This window comes from Copadichromis virginalis, linkage group LG11 (genome assembly GCF_057382275.1).
Source record: "Copadichromis virginalis isolate Kocher_CV1m ecotype Utaka linkage group LG11, C_Virginalis_male_GT1.1, whole genome shotgun sequence".
Taxonomy (NCBI): Eukaryota; Metazoa; Chordata; class Actinopteri; order Cichliformes; family Cichlidae; genus Copadichromis; species Copadichromis virginalis.
Window position 1 is genome coordinate 10740338 of NC_140628.1, and position 20073 is coordinate 10760410.

The 20073-nt window shown below is 43.2% G+C and overlaps 1 protein-coding gene across 2 annotated transcripts in view; it reads left to right on the forward strand.

Annotated features, from left to right (window-relative positions):
* The window catches only part of lars2 (leucyl-tRNA synthetase 2, mitochondrial), a 35292-nt gene extending 18094 nt beyond the window's left edge, over nucleotides 1–17198 (forward strand). For both annotated transcript variants that reach the window (XM_085473120.1, XM_085473122.1), the window contains 14 exons: nucleotides 1638–1745; nucleotides 2688–2847; nucleotides 3229–3333; nucleotides 3436–3551; nucleotides 3639–3922; nucleotides 7281–7379; nucleotides 9113–9250; nucleotides 9357–9460; nucleotides 9847–10026; nucleotides 10139–10308; nucleotides 11903–11980; nucleotides 13212–13323; nucleotides 14393–14520; nucleotides 16842–17198. In XM_085473120.1, coding sequence (XP_085329246.1) covers nucleotides 1638–1745; nucleotides 2688–2847; nucleotides 3229–3333; nucleotides 3436–3551; nucleotides 3639–3922; nucleotides 7281–7379; nucleotides 9113–9250; nucleotides 9357–9460; nucleotides 9847–10026; nucleotides 10139–10308; nucleotides 11903–11980; nucleotides 13212–13323; nucleotides 14393–14520; nucleotides 16842–17021 — 1962 coding nt within the window. In that variant the 3' untranslated portion in view covers nucleotides 17022–17198. The remainder of the gene's footprint in view (nucleotides 1–1637; nucleotides 1746–2687; nucleotides 2848–3228; nucleotides 3334–3435; nucleotides 3552–3638; nucleotides 3923–7280; nucleotides 7380–9112; nucleotides 9251–9356; nucleotides 9461–9846; nucleotides 10027–10138; nucleotides 10309–11902; nucleotides 11981–13211; nucleotides 13324–14392; nucleotides 14521–16841) is intronic.
* Nucleotides 17199–20073: the final 2875 nt, after the last annotated feature.

The following is a 20073-nucleotide window of genomic DNA, read 5'->3' on the forward strand; positions in this document are numbered from 1 at the left end:
GCTGTCGCTCAGGTTCAGCCGCGGCGCCGAAGTCGCCCGTGCGTGTCCGTGTCAGAGGTTTGAGCGGAGGTGGAAGCAGCCTACTGTGACAATGTGTTCCTGCATTTCTAATTTTCTCTGAAGAGCAGAGAAGTGGGAAGGAAGGAAGAGGAAGGTGTTAAGGGAGAGAAGTGAGAGAGACAGATGGAGGGAAAGGCGGACCGTGTCAAACCAGAGCGTGACAAATAAAAAGCGATGTAATTGGACTGTGATTTCCTTTTTTTTTTTTTATTTCTGTCCGCTCGCCTCTAAACGTGTTCGAGTCTGTTAGACAACATTAACTTCAGGCAATATTTATTCAGTTTAGCTGTCAAGTTATTCCACATTGTGCAACGACTGTGTATTATTACTAAGATGGATCCTTTTTTTTTCTTCCCATGTGGAGCGTGCAGGATGCTAAATGATCACATGGCAGGAGCAGGAGTTTTCAATTTCATGCATAATCACACTTGTTGCACTCAGACAAATGCTGCCTGCCTATTACACCACGACTGACATCTAAATGATTCACAAAAAGCGAGAGCTCAGTGCGCCGCTCACATGCAGTATTGTTCAAATAGCTTCCAGAAATGTTTGATTTCCTCCAAGTAAATTAACACCCGACAACTGAACCCACTTCCAAAGTGCAGCTGTTTGTGTGTTTCCTCACTGTGTTAATATATTTCCCAGAAGTGTACTTGACATGTCTCACTCACACATGCACACACACAGTCCTTGGTTACTCTTATTTCATGCTCGAGCTTTTCTTTGTTGCCAGGGACTCATGTCCTTGCTGTTAATGTTTTTTCTGGCTTTTGTGAGAAAAACACTCACTGCCTTTCACTTTAAAGCCGTGCCCGATTCTCACTCGTAGCTTTTTTTTCGTCATCTTTGTTTTGCTGTGTCTCCTTCCAGCAGCCTCTCAGTTACGCTGACACACGTTCTTCGGGATTTATGCCCCTTTTTTCCCCTCTCGCTCTGAAGGGAATCCATAACTGACGAGCTGCACTCATGCTAGCGATGACTATGGCTAGTGTTTATGTTTGTATTGATAACTCTGTGATGAGGTACTGCATGCTGAACTGCACCACGATGGGGTGGAGGGGTGGTTTGTGGGTAATAGATGCTGACAGACTGAAAAGGAAATTGAGAATTATAACATCTCTGGCCTCAGACCAGCTGTGGCTTTTTGGCTTGAGCCTCGTTGATATGCATAGCTTCCTTTAATCATGCAGTATAAATGTTGTTGTGTGTCTGTGTGTGTGTGTGTGGGGGGGGGGGGGGGGGTGTATGGGCTTATGGGTGTGTATGTGAAGTGTGGGTGTGTGAGGTAGTGTGCACACTATATAGGCGATTGCTTTGCGATATCCAGGAAAGAGGGCGAGCAGAGGTCACAATTTTTGAGAATCCCTTTTTGTCTGCATAATGTGACCTGGTTGGCTCTGCTGCTTTGTCAAAATAAATTGGCTGCGCTTTGAAAGAGGCCACACGGAATTGGAGTCAATTGCATTATCCTAGACAGCCACATACAAAGAATATCTCTTTTCCACAGTGAAGTGGAAAATTAGCTCCTTCCAAACTTGTACAAAGTAGTAAACTTGTGGCTTTATCTCTTTCAGCCCCTCCTGGACGCCCTGCAGGACCTTCCAGAGTGGTACGGGGTCAAAGCCATGCAGGCAAACTGGATTGGAGAGTGCACCGGATGCTACTTCGACTTCAAACTGAAGGTGGATCTCGACTCCTTTCTCTCTCCTCTTCACTTTTCTTGTTTTCTTTCAGTCTCTCAGCACTTTCCCAGCAAGTGCTCCCTCTTCTGTGCTTCTGTTTTTCATCTCTTTCACCCCGAGCACTGATTGCCTGCTTTGAGTTTCTTTGACAGCTCTCTTTTTATCTGTTTCTATTAAAATCATGTACCAAAACATCGAAATCCATACTTATTATTTGCTTTCACTGCATCTGCTACAAGTAGCAATTTACCCAAACAGATGATGTCGCAGATTACTTGCTGCTGAAAGTCGTATTTAGGCTTCTTCACAAGCCTGTTGTCTCAAACTGAGAGACATCAAAAAGCCAACTGAGAACCCAATTACTGGCATTATTAAAGCAGTTTTCCTTAAAAATAAAAATCACTCAAGTCGGTTCTTTAATTGTGATATTTTGTAGTATTTTTATATTTATAGAGGAAAGAGGGTTGGATAATAATTGGAAAGGGTTGTTATGAAGGAATGTAAAATTAAAGTAAAAACTAGAGTTTGTAAAATGCTGCTGTTAATTGCAATTATCTCCTATCAGTATGATTTTTAGCGTGATGGGTACTAATTGTTAATTAGAATATCCTTAAATAACTGTGCGCCATCTAAAAGTGATCTCAGGATGTTTATTGTAGCTAAAAGAGCCCAGTAAGCCCTGAAGGTGTTTTATATGTCTGAGTCACTGTGGTCAAGTTTTATAAGCTGTGATTCAAAATTTGTGTATATATATATATATATGTGTGTATATGTTATAAAAATTGTTATGTTATAAAAATGCTAACCGTTGCTTTGTTCTAGTTTTATTTGCCATCTTACAGAAATATGGAATAGAAAGCCAGCAGGTCCTCGCTGTTTATTCGACCTCTGTGCCGCTGTGGATGTGACAGTTTCCCACATGCCTCCTCTCTTATTTTCCAGGTGAATGGGAAGGAAACAGGAGAGACCCTGTCAGCCTACAGCTCCTCCCCGGAGACGGTGTACGGAGCTGCTTACCTGGCCATCCTGCCCTCCCACAGACTGCTGCACGGCAGTAGCTCAGTGCGCTCCGCTCTGCAGGAAGCCTTTCAGCCAGGCAGAGGTTGGCATCTCTCCACACTCGCAACCAGCTTGTGCTCAGGCTGTTTTCAAACTGGAGTTTACACACTTTAATATGTTCTTGTATGATTACTAGCTTTTCTTTGAAGAATTGCGAACTATATTTTTTATACACTTCATTAAAGTTTTGTATTGTACTTGTCTTTATGTGTTCCATATCCTGGAGTGGATGCATGTTGGATACCTTGCGCTAATGTAAATATTTAATTTCGAACACAGTCGAGGTTTGGTTGTAGAAGCTGCAGTGGACTGTTTGTTAATTGGGTTCCCCTTGAACTAGTCTCAGTGGTGAACAGTTGTTGATAATGAGCTGCCAGGGGAAGCAGCGCTGCCTCTCATTCCCCTCCTGCCCTTTGCTCTTCAGACTCCCTGACAGACATCACCGCTCACAACCTGTTCACCGGCCGTGAGGTTCCCCTGGTCATCTCACACAAGGAGACTTTTGATGACTATCTGGATACTGTGGTTGGTGCGTTATGAACAAGTAAAAAGGATTGAAATAAGCAGCATCTTATGTCTGTTGAGTGCTTTTACCTTCTTGACATGTTAATGCTGCACATGTATGTTACAGGTGTCCCAGACTGTAATGAAGAGGATCTGTCTGTAGCTAGAGCTCTGAATCTGAGTTGGGCATCAGTGCTGAAAACTCGTGAAGATGGGACACAAACCCTCATCAACTCTGAGGAGGTCAGCACTAATACTAATCATTCTTTAATAAAAAGCAAACAACACTATTTTCATTCTTTTGTCCCTCTTCTTTTATCTGTTGCATAGTTCTCAGGCCTTACCAGAGATCAAGCCTTTAACTCTATTACCCAGAAGGCCAAAGAACAGAAGGTTGGAGGCTACCTAACCAGCTCCAAGCTCAGAGATTGGTTGATATCCAGACAGCGATACTGGGGCACACCCATCCCTGTGGTGCACTGTGGGTCATGCGGTCCGGTCGCCGTCCCTGAGGAGGAGTTACCAGTTACTCTGCCAAAGCTGCCATCGATTACAGGAAAAGGGGCGTCGCCTCTAGAAGCAGCACATGACTGGGTCAACTGCAAATGTCCCAGGTGAGAACGCTGAGTATTATCAGCCCTGTATAACGCACAGCAGGACTGTAGACTTCATTTATCCCACTTCATGTGTCTCATTAACCTTTCGTGCCATTACAAACAAATAGATAAGCAGTGTATAAGAAGGAGGGAAGGAGAAGGTACAGGATGTGACATCTTTCTTAAATCCTTAAAAAAAGGGCACATGAATTTGTGTCATGTCACTTCTGCTAATGGAGAATTAGTATTTGTAAATTGTCTATAACACGCAGTGATGCTCACAGGGCCTTACGTTCCTTCCTAATATTCAAATTAATGTAGAAAATGCACATGAAAGAGTAGCAGCTAGGAGGTGCTGAACCCTCTGTTATGCTTTTATAGACCACACAATAACAGTTTTAATGAGTGCATATAATTACTACTATAGCCTGTACTTGTTATACTGGTCAGCTGCAGTTTATTATCTAAGAACAAACATATAATGCATAAAGTGTCAGTGTCACTGCAGCCAGAAAATGCAGCTTGGGAAGCTGTTTATAGCAGCTTTTGTCATTTATGCACCTTAACATTTGCTTACAAGAGTCCAAAGAGTTTGTTGGCTACCATTGAGTGAGCCATATTATTTATTGCATAGCTGCAAATAAAATTCTTCAAAAGGCGCAAACTCCACAAAGAATGGCTGAGAGGTCTTTTTTTGTATTAGATTAACTGGAACAAGGCCCCACAAACAGGAAAAATAGCAATAGAGCAAAATCGTATTCTTGCATCAGGATTAAACATGTTTACGTCTGCTATAATGTTGAATCATTTAAAATAGAAGTCTCTGGTGACCGTTCGAGGAACTGCCTCGGAGGTCACTGCTCTGGTTCTTTTCTACAATTTGAAAAATCCGGTCCGATTAGTGTGGGAACTCCTGAATATGTTCACTCCAATCAAGCCTTTTGTTCAGTTCTGTATCTCATAGATCCCATTTGCACAAGTATCACTGGATCAACACCATCTCCTGAAGCACTGTTAGTATTAGCATCAGCACAGCCACACGTCCGTCTATGTCATACTGTATATGAGATACACGGTGTTATTCCTTTTCTAGCACAGCATAAGCGTTTTGGGGAAATGATCATGCCTGTTATGGCGTTTGTGGCCGCCTTTCCTTCCTGTGTTTCCTCAGGAGAACAACACTGACAAAATGAGATCGCTGTCAATCGGGCCTGAGAGGACTGACAGCTTTACAGGAACACTTTGCATTGAGTGCAAGCCTGTAAATTGCATGATTAATACTTTTGTTCATTCGGGGTTATGTAATCAGTGGCATCTCTGACACGAGCAGCATGAGATGATGATGATGATGATGGGTGTTATATAAGCCAGCTGTGTCTCGAGAGATGCACACGAATGCCCTACAAGCACGGACATGCATGCATTTACCTTTTATGCACAGTGCCTAATCATTCACACACACGGACACACACACACACATCTCAGCAGCTCATCAGTGAATGTGCTGAATGCAGAATGACTGCTCAACTGGCGTCTCCAGAGCGCCTTGCTGACATGGGAATTCCTCTCTGAATAAGACTAATCACCGCCATGGCACCATGTTGATTAAAACCAAGGCCCACTCAGTCGCAGATGGCACAAGTCATCAGATTGTGTTCACTCACTTCCACAAAGCTACTATAATTCCCCCCCATCAGCAGTGATTGATGGCTATAATCTCAAAGACGCCGTTATCTCCTCTCTTCCCATCTCCCCTCCGTTGTTAAGTGTCTGTTGAAATTTGTTCTCGTCACTTGTCGACCATGTCCAATTAAAGTTTGCGAGGAACACAGACGGGCAGGGCGATGAGAGATGGGTGGCAGGAATGCAGTTTTGTCTGTCCTTGACGAAGTCATTTCCTGCGTGCTCATCTTTGTCTCATAACCTCTGCAGTTCTGTAAATTGGTCTGCCAACTGAACCCTGAGCTTTGATTTAGTCTGGTTTAAGAAGGTGTGCGTGCAGGTGTGGGTTTGCAGGTAAAAGGCGAGACTGCTTAGTTAGCACAACACTAACATATGAGCAGGTGGACACACAGCAGATTGGGGCCACGTTGCTGTAGTGGAGAGCTTTCGAGTGGACAGCTGCCTCCTTTAGCTGCATCTGTTTGAGAGCCTTTTGGCTTTTTCTGGCTCACCCTCCAAACACATACGCACATTTTACACACTCTCTCCAGCACAGGTTTGTTTTAGCTACCAACTTTTGTTGTTGGGCTCCTTTCATGGCTTAGAGAAGGCCCATCTCTGGACAGAGCACCTTTGTGTCATCAAATCTCATCCTCAGTAGTCTGGGACCAGCTGTCCATCAAATAGCCACAATCTGACTCCTGATTGGTCCATACTGGCCTGTCTGAGGAAGGAGAGGAGCATCCTTTTTCTTTCTTTCTTTCTTTGTGCACACTAATTTTCTCTTTCCATTTGAGCGCTTTTGTGATAGACTGGGTTTTGTTATACTGCTGGGTTTTCATCATATGAAATAACACCTGACTTCCAAATATTAACTGTGCTACACCTTAGCCTTGTTGCTAGGCAACCTCCAGCTCTTACCTCATCATCACAGCCTTATTATAGACTGGTATGGTAGGTGGTCGAGGAGTTTTTGCCTCTCTACGTGCGCGTGTCTGACTAAAAAAATGTGACTGTGAGATGAATCAGAACGCGTCGAGCAGTAGACGGAGTTTAAGATGAAACGGAGGCATCCCACGAGGTCCAGGAGACGACACCAGCTCCGCTGCACACACTGTAGCAAAGCTCAGAGCTGTTTCTCTGTTTGTCTTTCTGGGACACTGATTTTAAATCTTTTGAGACTCATTATAAGTAAAAGGCAGATGCTTTCACCATTCCATTAAATGCTTTTAAACTGAAGCAGAAGTACTCTCCAAAAGCCCCGCCTCCTTCCCCCTCTTTGCCGATGTCCTCTCCTGCACTGTGAAAGTGTTGCTGGCAGATTCGCATCACATACCCAAGTGCTGTTTGGCTTGGATAGAGAGGGGCACAAGGTGGCATTTCCAACACAAACACATGATCGTGTGTGCGTCCTGCCAGTTCTTTTCCTGTTAGCACAGCCTGTTAGTCAGGGCACAAGAACAGAGCTCTGGTGCCAGGCTGGCTTCAGCTGTGCTTCTCCACGGGGACATGACCCCCACAGCCAGATGCAGGCAGCGTTACACACACACACATGCGCGCGCACACCCACGTTAATCACATAATGAGCCATTTTCTCTGAGCATACAAACAGACATCATTCATTTGTTCACTTTCTAATTTATCAGCCTGTTTTTTTTGTTGTTTTTTTTCCCAGTCCTTCCTTTGCCAACTCTCTCTTTGTCTCTCCTGTCAGATGCAAGGGCCCAGCGAGAAGGGAAACTGACACCATGGACACATTTGTGGACTCGGCCTGGTATTATTTTAGATACACAGACCCTCACAATGCATACAGGTATAAACAGCCTCCTCTTGAAGCTTTAATATGTTCCTGTTCATCCATCTCTGGCTCAATGAGGCCAACAAATGTAGACTTATTTACTTTTCTTTCTTGCATCTTTTTTTCTTACCTTCTTTCTCACCTTTTATTACAATCGTATTTGTTTAAGAGAAAAGAGGAAGTTGCAAAAGGTTCTCCAGCAGTAGGAGAAGAAGCATGTCTGTCTATTTAGATATGAAGAAAGGTCGCTGTGTAATCGCTGTGTAAATACAAACTCTATAAGTGCTATTGGTGTAAGTTGTACTCAAACTATGATTATGCTCATTGTTAGATCACCCACTCTCTCTCCCACTTGCCTGCTTGAAACACTTGTATTGGGTTGTGTACACGCAGATATGCATACGCACTTCCCTGAAAGTTGCACTCTTTGCCGATAGAGATTATGGAGCAATGGCCGTCACCTGCTGGGGTGGCGGTGATACCCTGAGCTTAACAAAAGAGATTAATTTCCCAGTGCCCTGACCTAGCCGTAAAGCTGCTTTAAAAAGGGAGGGGGACTGCTCTCTCCATCACTTTTCTTTGCCGGACAGATTACGGCACAACAGAAAAAGCAATTACACCATTTGTGCATTTCAGTTGGATTGCTGAGCCGTATACATGCGGGGTGGGGGGTTGGGAGCGAAAATGGGAAGCGAGTGATGTTTTAAAGTAGCAAGTGCGATGAAGGAAATGGGAACAGGGTGTTATGTATTAGACTTCCTTGGCCTCTTGCCAGAAGTGAGTCCGAATTATTTTCAGCTTTGTGAGTTCATAACTCCCCTCCACCCCGGTTCAATTATCTGGAGGTGCTATCAGGCACAGAGGGAGGGTTGGAGGCAGAGACGTGTGAAGGAGAGTAATGATGTAAGTCTTCCCTAAAAAGCGTCATTACCGATACTCCATCATGACAGCCAGGCTGACTACACGCGGCTGTCCTGCCAAGATCTGAAAGCAATAGTCATAGTTTCACTATTAACTTGTGATGGCAGCCAAAATGTAAGAAGGCATTACTTTGGTACTTTTTTCTGAGTCTGAAGAAACTGAAGAGGCTTCACGATGCTTCTTTTCCTCTCTGGATTCTCGTGTGTCAGATTAAGCCTGCCCCCTGGAGGAAGACGGCGTGCATGTCTACCAAAGCACGTAACTACAAACTAGTCTCATCTGAAAAAATGCCTACTGGGATTATAATTGGGCATTTTGCAGCTTTGAGTTGCTAATTCATTCATTTTTGGCATTGATTTTAAACATCAAAGTGCTTCAAGTGCAGATAACAAAATGACAAAGACATGAACGAGAAAACATAAAATGAATCAATTAAAATTAAAAAAAGGTAAAATAAATGATTACTGTGTAGTATTATGGCGTTAAGTGAGCAAAAGATAAAAGTTACATCGTGATAGAGCAAACCAGCAGCCTCTGTGTTTACTGAAAAGACTTCTTCCACAACATTGGTTTGTGTGGACAGATGATGATGTTTGCACAATCATTTATAGCGTCTGTGAGAGCCCAAAAAAGCTCCTATATGAAACTCAACAGACCTCATTTTAGGAAGGAAGAGATCATTCAAGGTCTTCAGAAATCCTCTCCCCTTCTTCACTGACACTTCTTCACCCTTCTTATTGTTCCTTTTCAGTTTAGCATTGTTCTTGATACTACTTTAGGCTAGTAAATGAAGTGAGCACCTCTTTAAATGTCCTCTCCGTCTTCAGGCCTTTTGAGCGCCACTTGGCAGACCACTGGCTTCCTGTGGACGTGTACATCGGAGGGAAGGAACACGCTGTTATGCACTTGTACTATGCTCGCTTCCTCTGTCATTTCTGCAAGGATCAGGGTCTTGTGGGTCACAGGTGGGGTACACTGTGGTTTATGTGTATGTTTGTTTTTGTTTTTATTTAGTGTGCATTTGAATTTTGAGAGTGTTTGTAAGTGAAACACTCTCTTTATGTGTTACAGGGAACCTTTTCGGAAGCTCCTGGTCCAGGGTCTGATCAAGGGCCAGACGTTTAAGCTTGCAGGCAGTGGCCAGTACCTAAAGAGAGAAGAAATAAACTTCACAGGTACATGCTGCGTGCAGCTGGAGGGTGTTTGTTAATGTGACACATTTGTAACAAGTAGAAAGGAGGGGGGCTCGGAGAAATGACTGATCTTTTTTCTCTGTAATGTGTGGTAACACTGCCTCCCCGCCTCCTTCTAGCGTTGTTAGCGAGAAGCCTTCTTCATTTAAGCGCTTCAGATCGCACTTTTCCAGTTGAATGACGGGTTAATCAGACACTCTCAGGAAAAGCCAAATCACATAAAATCCTTTGAAGATACCAAAACACTGTTATACTTAGCATTTAAGGATTTATTGATTGGTAACAAGATAAACAAGAGATACTGCTAGTTATCAAAGTAGGACGTCTATTGATCCCAGCTATCTCTGACCCCATCCTGTTTCTTCCAGATAAGGAGCCAGTGGCTCTGAGTGGCGGTCGCGTTGAGGTGACGTGGGAGAAGATGAGCAAGTCCAAACACAACGGGCTGGACCCCCAAGACGTGGTCCAGCAGTACGGCGTGGACACAGTACGACTATACATCCTCTATGCGGCACCGCCTGAACAGGACATCCTGTGGAATGCTAAGAGTGAGAAGAGTCTGCAAAATTACACAGACAAGTTACTCATGATGTGTGAACTTAAATAAATCTTGTAAAAACATGCTCTTTCCTGTGTCCTGTGTGTGTTGACCCACTCCAGCCGATGCTCTTGCTGGCGTTCTACGATGGCAGTCTCGACTGTGGCAGCTGGTGACCAAGCTGAGAGCAGCACGGCAGCTCGGAGATGTCCCCAACCCCAGGCTGCTGAAAAAGAAAGAGCTCGCAGAGGCCAAAAAGATCTGGGAGAACAAGAACTACGCAATTCAAGAGGTAACTGCTCTGCAGCCTAAAGGCCTTTACACACCGAGCGCGTCGTGATGATGAGTTGGTCCTGATGTTTCTAAACAAGAAAGGGAAGAAACTGAGATTCTGGGTTCATCCGATTCTCACTAGAAGGCAGCAGAAGGCAGACTTAATGGTTTGATCCAGGAGTTGAAGCTGTATAATGGCTGCTTTTGTCCATATTTCATGATGTCAGTTGGGCACTTTAAGCTCTTTTTGACAGAGCTAGGATCACATCTGTGTGTTTAGCTGTGTGTCTGAAGTAAAACAGTATTCTTTTACTATTTCCGTATCATCATTTTGAGCTACGAACACATTTATTCCCAAATGCAGTCTAACATATCAAGTGTGTTTATTCGGATCCGAAAAATTGAGCTTGTTTCGAAAAAAGTCAGTGCTGCAAATTTGTCTGTGTGAGCAGCTCCAGTGAGAACGAGTGAATCCAACTCCAGGCCTCGAGGGCCGGTGTCCTGAAGGTTTTAGATGTGTGCTTGATCCAACACAGTTGATTTAAATGTCTAAATAACCTCCTCAACGTGTCTTGAAGTTCTGCAGAGGCCTGGGAATGAACTATTCATTTGAATCAGATGTGTTGACCCAGAGTGATGTCTATAACCTGCAGGACACCGGCCCTTGAGGCCTGGAGTTGGACACCCCTGGCTTAAGCGTCTCATTGTGACATTAAACTGTGACATATTGCAGCACTTCTCACCAGCAGGGGTCAGATATGTGCCCGTTGTCAAATCTCGGGTTGTCAGTGAGATTTAACATTCACTGTCCTTCGGCAACATATTGCATCTGTCATTTTGCTCCGTTTTGAATTTCGCTCTCAGCTTGTTCCTCTTATCTGTGCTAAAGTTGTTGATGCCTGGTATTAATTAATATCCTTCAGCCTTTTGCCACTTTGTTAATTGTTACAGTTGGAAGGCACGTTAAGAAGTCTTTTCTCATTTATAAGGCACCAAATGACACCAAGTAATATATCACTCGTTACACAGTCTCGCAGTACAAAGTCCTGAGTTGTGGCATTTCAGTGCTAAACATCCGTCGCAACCTGAAACCCCTGGAATAAAGGGTAGCAGCAGAAGGCGCTGGAAATTGATTTTAAACTGTCTCCTTTCACACTTTATAAATAGCCTTCTCTGGCTGCCAGGTTTGATAGTCGCTCTCTACCCCCCGCCTCCCACCTCAAGGCCATTGCTTTCAAAGGACCTCAGGCTGTTTGCCCTAAGCCCTCAAAGCCGAGGCTGTCCTTTGATCTGTCCCTCAAAAGCCTCGTTGATAAACCTGCTCCCTGTGGACCCTCCCAAATGGCTCCCTTTTCCATGAAAGCTGAGCAGGGGAATGTTGACTCGCTTTGTGGCTTCAGCTGGTCCACATGACAATAACAGACTGGAGGCCCGTCTTCTGAACCTGTCATTGTTTTCCAGTGATTCATCAGAGGCACACTCTGTAATAATAAGTGACAACACCAACCCATCTGGAAGCAGCCATATGTCTAGGATCCAGAAACGCATCATAAAGCCTCAGACTGTTGTTTTTACTCACCAACTGTGCCGTGTTTCTCTGTTGGTGTTTTCAGGTGACGACTCACTTCACAGAGGACTTCCTGTTCAACGCAGCCATATCTCGCCTAATGGGACTCACTAACACACTGAGCGTGAGTGCACTCTCTTATATCTTGAAGGACAGTAATGTGCAAAAAAGTCCATTTCATTATATTTTATTTCCAAGGAGCCAGACTTCCTCTTGTAATTTTTTAATGTGGTCACAGACGATGGTTCTCCAGGGTTTCTGAAGGTCTTTCAAGGTTTTTCTGTGGACATTGGCTGCTTTTTCACTCATTTTCAGTCCAGTCTCTGTTTCTTTCGTTGAATCCATGAAAAATGCCTAAGATAACATAGTTTGACAGGCATAAAATTATATTTTTGCACCAAGCACTAAAGCGCTATTAGCCTAAAACTTAGCTAAAAATAAATAAATACATCAATACATCAGATGAGCAACATCTAAAGTCATGTCCTTAAGAAATAGGAAAAGGAATCCAGAAAAGAGCTGATAAAGGACCTGATAGGTCTTAGTGTAGCTGTCAAGAAGCTATTCTTAAGGCAGGGACAAATAGCTGAGGAGTGACATCAGAATCAGTGGTAGCATGTTTGATGGAGTGATGAATCCAACTGTGAAATTTTTGTTGTTAATATGTACAGAGGAGCCAGGAGAGAGATACAACAGCAAGTGTGTACAGTCATCTTTAACACAGTTGAAGCTCTGTCGTGGTTTGAGAGCCAGTGGTCATGGAGATCTTGTCCAAACAAAGTAGAATCAGATTTTGATCCATCATCAAGAAAGTGCTTGATTGGCAGCAGTTTCATTTTTCAGCATGACAATGATCTCAAACACACTGCCAGTGCAGTAGAAGCATACCTGCATAGAAAAACATCAATCAGTTGTAGATTGGCCTCCTCAAAGCCTGGACCTCAACATTGTTGAAGCAGTGTGGGATCATCCTGACACTGAATAAGACAGCGAACATCCAAACAGCATTAATGTTTGTCCTTCAAGATGCCTGGAAAACTGTTCCTAAAACTGCTTAAAGAAATGACAAGAAAGCTGCCTAAGAGAGTTCAGGCTGTTGAAGAATAAAAGTGATCACACCAAATATTGACTTTAAAGCTCATTGTACAAACTCTGTTTTTGCCTTCTATACTGTACTTTCGTCAGTGTTCTCACGTTTCAGTAAATCATTGCACCTATTTCCCCATTTTCCTTGCAAAATATGAATAAATGAGGCGTGACTCAACTGAGGCGAACTAACTGCAAATATGGTACAAGTATTGTTTGAACTGAACACACTGGAAATCACATTTTCTCCACTGCTTCTGTGTGTCTAGAGTGCAACAGTCAGGCTGTTGCAACACAGCGTGGAGTTTGAGGAAGCTCTGGCTGCCCTGGTTATGATGACAGCACCCATGGCCCCTCACTTAGCTTCTGAGCTTTGGGCAGGTTGGTGAAGTTCATGTGCATATTTAATGTAAAGAAGAAATGTGTCACATGATGACACACACAGCTTCTTACACTTAACCGCTTGTCGGATGATATTTAAATAGTTGTAAATGAGGATAATTTTGGCGTGTAAAAGAGGAAGCGGCCTCTGCTAAACTTCTAATTTACACTAGTGAACACCCAACGATGAGTGGTGATGATCAGTACACTCTGCCTGAAATAAACAGTGCTGAGAAGCTAAACAACAGAAAGGAAGCTCTAGCGTCACTTTCTGTGTCTTGTGTGGAAGCGTGCCCTTGCGCTGCCCTGGAGGACATCCTTTTCTTTTCATGGATGCACGGACGCGAGCTTTCTGCATACAGCCGAGAGAGGAGAGAACCAGAAAACAGAGTCCAGCTGAAAGGAAAGCGTATAGCGTGTGTGCTGGTTTTAATGAGTGACAATGAGCACGTTTTGTGTTTGTGTGTGCTCATGTACATCATGTACGTATAGCAGAAGAAGCTATAGAAGCTTAAGTTGTTTTTTAGTGAAACAAAGTTGAGCACGATAGCATCAGCAAACTTCGTTTTGTTTGTCCTACCCCCACCCCATTTAAAAAAATTCCTCAGTTATTCAGCTTACTCGAGTTTCACTGCATAGTTTCCCCGGTACGTGTTCGTCATGTTTTGCCCCCACAGTCTGAGAATCACCAATGCAGAGCGTTATAAACAGGACATACAAGATGTGTGACCTCTGCCGCACTGTACTTTACTCTCTGAGCCCTTCATCGTAATTTCACACACACAGTGCAGGATAGAGGAAGTTCACATCCTTCCCTTGGGCCTCCAGAGGACAGGAGCTCGCTGTAAGAATAGCTGCGTCGTTGTTGTATGACCCATTACCGAGATGTTGTCTCAGCATAAAGATTAACAAATACAAGCAACATTAAAGTAATCCGCAGAACTAAAAATTAAATGTGTATATAACTTTTCTTTCTTTAAAAAAACAAACATTTCTGGCTGACTCTTTTGTACCTCCGCATACGTTTCCTGAGAGTCGGCAAATATTGTCCATGTTGGGTCTTTCCCAGGTCTTTGCCAGGTAAAACACCCCCTCAGCCCCATCCTCCAACATGAAGGGGATGTCCTGCAGCAGTCCTGGCCGACTGTGGACCCAGAGTATCTGGAGGTCCCTGACTTTGTGGAATTGTCTGTACTGGTAAGTTCAGATAAACGTGAACTCACTCAATATGCATCACTGCTGAAGGTTCTGACTCTGTGACCGAACAATAAATACAGAAATAAATGGTTGTCAAAGTTAAATGAAGCGCTTACATTTCCTAATTCCTTTTCTTTTGTTGGTCATTGCACTTGTACATGTAAACATTGTGAAGACAACCTGCTGAAGTTCAAACTGAGCATCAGAATGCGGAAGAAAGGTCGTGTAAGTGAACATGGAATGATTGTTGGTGTCAGATGGGCTGTTCTGAGTATTTCAGAAACTACTGGGATTTTCCCACCCAACTGTCTCTGGAGTTTATACAGAATGGTCTGACAAAGCGAAACTATCCACTGAGCAAACGTTCTGTGGGTGAAAATACCTTGTTGATGCCAGAGGTCAGGGGACAATGGCCAGACTGCTTTGAGCTGATAGCAACAGGAATTCAAATAACCACCAGTAACAATCAGGGAACACTCCATATTATGGTGGTTAACACATTTACCTAACATGCAGAATAATCCTCAGTTTGACACTGGGAGGAGACACAAACTGGACAACAGAAGATTAGAGAAATGTCTTGATTTCTGCTGTGATATTTGGATGTTAGGTTCAGAATTTGGTGTTTTAAAAAAAGACAAAACGCATGTATCCATAAATAATGCTGGTGATGGTGTTCTAATGGCACACATTAGTCCCTTAGTACCAATGTTTTAACACCTACCTGAGTATTGCTGATGCTCATGTCTGTCCCTTTAAATGTGCACTCAAATGCCACCAGCCACCAGATCTCATCCAGTCGAGCACCCTTGGTGGTCCAATCCAGTACTACCAAGGTGTACCTAACAAAGTGGCCAGTGAGTGTATATACAGAACTTTATTAAGACTGTTTTTCTCATACGTCCTCTAGCATTTCCTGAAACTCTCCACTTTTACTTCCATGATTACTTCCATAGTCTGTAATTTTCAGGAGAGCCTATGATTAGCCTCTGTGTGCTTGTGCGCGCGCGGATAGATGTCTTTACAAGTTCGTGCGTACCTGTGTGTTTATGCGTCAGCATGTCGGACACTGTGCTTAAAGTTAAAAAGACAAGTTGGTCAGTAATTAGAAGTTAAGAACAGAGTTCCTGCCTTGCTGTCACTCACTCACTCGTGTACTTTCTTTACAAAAAACCCAACAAAAAAAACGCCTGTTAGCCAAAATGAAGCCTGTGACTGGTTCTAAGCGGAGTACATCATCATCGGGAATTCAAGTATCGGTGTTTTTCAACATGCAAAGACAATCAGAGGATGTATCCAGCTGTGATAGTGTTTTGGTTTTTTTTAAAAGAAAATCCATTTGTATCAGAGTGCTATTCTTCGTTCTGCCCTGGATATCCACTAGGCTAATAGATAAAAGCTCCAACTGCTGTAATGTGACTATTTTCTCTTTTAGGAGGTAGTATCCCCCTGAGAAAACCTGCTAATCCCTTCTCACACGCACACACACCTGTGATTTCAACAAACACTACGCTGAATAACAGCGCTGCTCATTCACTTGAGTTTTACGTGGAAAAAGAGACGAGAAACACGAGACAGAAATGGGTGTGTCCACTTATTCTATTCCCACTACAGAGATATAAATCTCATTGCAGTGACATTTTGGGAAATCAGCACATTTCTGTGTAAATACTCAGTTAGGTAAGGGTTACCTTAGCAAGAAGAAGTAGTGTTTATGGTTAGGACGGGTCTCCAGGAAACCCACCAGCACACGTCTGAGTGCGGGTGGGTGTGCCCAGTTCTGTTCTCACAATACTCCATATGTATTTTCCGTGTCTTAGTGAAAATAATACTCTTTTACACATCTCTGAGTCACACGCACTGTATATATATTTGAGCTTCCATTGCTCAGTGATGATGATGATGGTGGTGGTTTTCCCTTAGACTAAGAGCTCTGTTGTGGCTTTCCTCACTCTCAGTCCTCTAATCACGTACTCGGGTTTGTCCCAGAATGGAGGCCAATCCCGAGCACACGCACACACAAGCGTGCACACCCTTAATTTACAACCACCTAAAAGCAGCATCATGTTCAGCGTGTGCACACATACATTTGCTTCCAAACATACAAGACCGAGTGTCCTTACCATGCGTACCACTAACTATGTGTTTTAAAGGATGCACTGTATATGTAGAGGGAAAAGGTGGAGTCTGCTATTTTAGGAGTTTTGTGCCAGTTTATAATACAACTTTCAATGGCAGTACTTTTGTTTTTCAAAATAACCGAATGGAAAAAAACTTTCAGTAACTTCTTTCATCTGTCGCCTTCTGTTTCTTACTCTTAGATAAACAACAAGTCCTGTGGCATGGTGACCGTCCCTGTGCAGGTGTCCAAAGATACCAGTCGGGTACAGCAGCTGGTTCTGGAGAGCCCCGTCGGACAGACGTTTCTGCGCGAACGCAGCATAAAGAGAGCCATCTTGTCTCCCAGGACTGCTCTCATCAACTTCCTTGTTGATGAGTGACACTGGATTGTTCACCACTGCTTTTGAGACAGACAAAAGAGGTGGACTTTTTAAAAATCTATTTAAGAAAACCTGAAAGGCTGAACGTCAGTTCAGATAAAAATTGAATGATATCAATGTAAATATCTATATAGGCATTTTATTTATGTTTTCTATTTTAATAAAAGAGCAACTGCAGGTTTCCAGTCTCTTTAATGCAGCACCTATCTTTTCTAAATCAGACTCCCAATTATTCAGGACCTCACCTCCACCCAAAGACCACTTTAGATTCCAGTCATTGTTCACATTCTCTACCTTAAGCATCGCACTCACAGCTTCACACCTCTCAATCTACCAATGCACGTCTCAGCCAAGTCATGCAGATGTGCCTTATCAGCACTTGTGTGCACCTCCGAGCCTGTTTTTGGGCTGCACAGACATAGACTGCCATTTGGCTACTGGATGCGGCGCTGCGTGAACCCTGGCCAGCTGGAGTTAACTGAAGGGCCTCACGCGGTCAGGGGATTTTTAACCTTGCCACCGCATCATTTGTTCTGTCCCTCATGGCCAACTATGCCTATTCATGGGCTCTGTGTCTTGACATTAGACCAACATGACTCAGCCCTTAGCGCTGTCCTGGCAGAGCGCACACACCAGAGGCACTGAAATGTATCTGTGAACACGCCTACTGGCCTATCTGGAATGAGTATGAGTAAGCAGTCACTTGATATGTAAAACAATTTCCCCCTCGTCAAGTTATTGTGCCCACACCTCCGATTAGTTGAGTTTTTTAAAGCTATATGGATAATAGCTAAGGACATGCTTTTAATTTGATAAGAATCATATTGGCCAGCTTGCAGCTGATAAAATCATGGCTTGCTGTATATATTGTTTTTAGTTACTCATGCTGAATTTTTAAAATGTGCAGACGCACAAAAAAAATGTTTCTTACTGACCCCCTCAATCCTTTTCCCATATTTTGGTGCTTTATCTCTCAGCATCAGGTGACAGGAAGAGGCTCACAAGAGAGACAGAATAACAGGAAGTGAAACCAGGAATTAGAGGAGGGGAGTAAAGAACTTTAACTCTGTTCGTTGTTTTTCTCATTGTCACAATGGCTTGATGCCGTCGCAACCGAAAACAAAGCGAGACAAAGAAACGGAGGCATTTACCTTCTCTGTGCTCATCTCTGTGTCACACATTCAAACAGTCTGTTTTAAAATAGGCATTACAACCAGAAGGAGTTTGTTTTTAAACCCCTGATCTCTTCCTTTTTTGCAGCTCTTTTCACACCTTCATTTACTTTTCTCACTGGTAACAGCAGCTAATAAGCATGGCTGAACTTCAGGTGGCCTCAAAAATGGGCCCTGAGTTGCTGTTTCATTAAACAACAGTTACACTGTTGCTCTCTTTAGAGCAGTCTGAGTGACATGATAGAAAATCCTTCCTGGACTAAAGTTAGCCCCTTTGAATAAATTTGATCTGAACTGCAGTGATGCATTCGTTTTGTCACTTTCAGCTCATGGCATCATTTAACATTTTTTATCATCTCTGCAGTTTCCATGACGACGAGGATCATTGAAAAGGCAACAATAATCCACTGTGACTCACTTTCTCTTCAGATCGCAGTCATACCCTTTCTTACACAAGACATGTACAGCATGGATTGTCTTTGATGAGATTAACTAAATCACTCCTCTGCCTCTTGAGAAATTCTGCTGTTGAGACGGATGAGGGTGGAGCACACAGCAGCGCAGTCCCGGTCACCCTCCATTGCAGCAGTCGAGTCCCTGGACTGGGGCTGTGTGTTCCCACAGGGGGACGTTGTAATGCCACAGCTCATTATCTTGCAGGATGACCTCAAGGCTGGAAAAGTAGTCATCTGTGGGTACTCTTTGCTTACACAATGAGCTCACACACAGTTTCATTAGTTCCTTAATTGTATTTGAAACGAAACTCTTGGGTAGTGTGTGATTATACACTTAACTGCCACACCTTAATTTATTAATTTGCAATACTGTGCAAAAGTTTTAAGTCACCCTTCATTTACTTATATTTTAAATCTGAAATAGGTGCAGTGATTTACTGAAAGATGTTAGAAAATAGATCGAAATGGAGTATGTAAGGCAAAAACTGAGTTGGTACCATTCTGATGAGTCTGAAAGACAACACTTAGTATGGCCGTCTTTATTCTTCAACACAACCTAAACTCTCTTGCCGTTTCTTTAAGTAGTCTTCAGGAATAGTTCTACAGGCTTCATGAAGGACATTCAAAGCTCTTTGGATGTTTGCTGCTTTTTTTCTGTTCTCTATCAGGATGATCTCACACTGCTTCAATAATGTTGCGATCTGGGTTCTGGGGTGGCCAGTCCATGGCTGATGGGGTTCCACTGTGCGTATCTAGATACGCTTTTACTGCACTGGAAGTGTTTGGGATTATTATCAAGCTAAAAAATGAAACCATGGCCATATGGTATTCCATGGTGGATCAGAATCACAATTCCATTTTGACAAGATTCCCAACACAGCTGGCTGAAATCCAGCTCCAAAACCAGGACACTTTGACGAGCCCACTGTGTTTTACAGACGTTTGTAGACACTCTGTTGCACATCTTCCCTGAGCTCCTCGCTACATACTGATGACAATTTGAACCACAATTTTCAAATTTGGATTCATCACTCCATCAGACCTGTTGTCACTGATTTTTCAGTCCAGTTCTTGAGTAATTTGGGATACCTCAGCCTTTTCATCTTGTTCCCCTTCCTTAAGAATTGCTTCCTGACAGCCACCCTTCCACTGAGACCATTTCTCATGAAATTTCAGTGAACAGTCGATGAATCAACTGAAGGGTCAGGTGTTTGTTAAGGACATAATTTTTAAATTCAGTTCATCTGCTGTAGATAGTTTGCTTGAATGATTTCACAGGTCAGTATTGAGTGGCTTAAACAAACAAAACAAAAAGAAAACATTCATCTGAAAAAGGTCAGGTACAAGGACTGGACTAAAAATGAAAAGACTTTTAGAAAGCCTGGAGAAATACTGCTCAAGACCACTTAAAAAATGACACAGTCT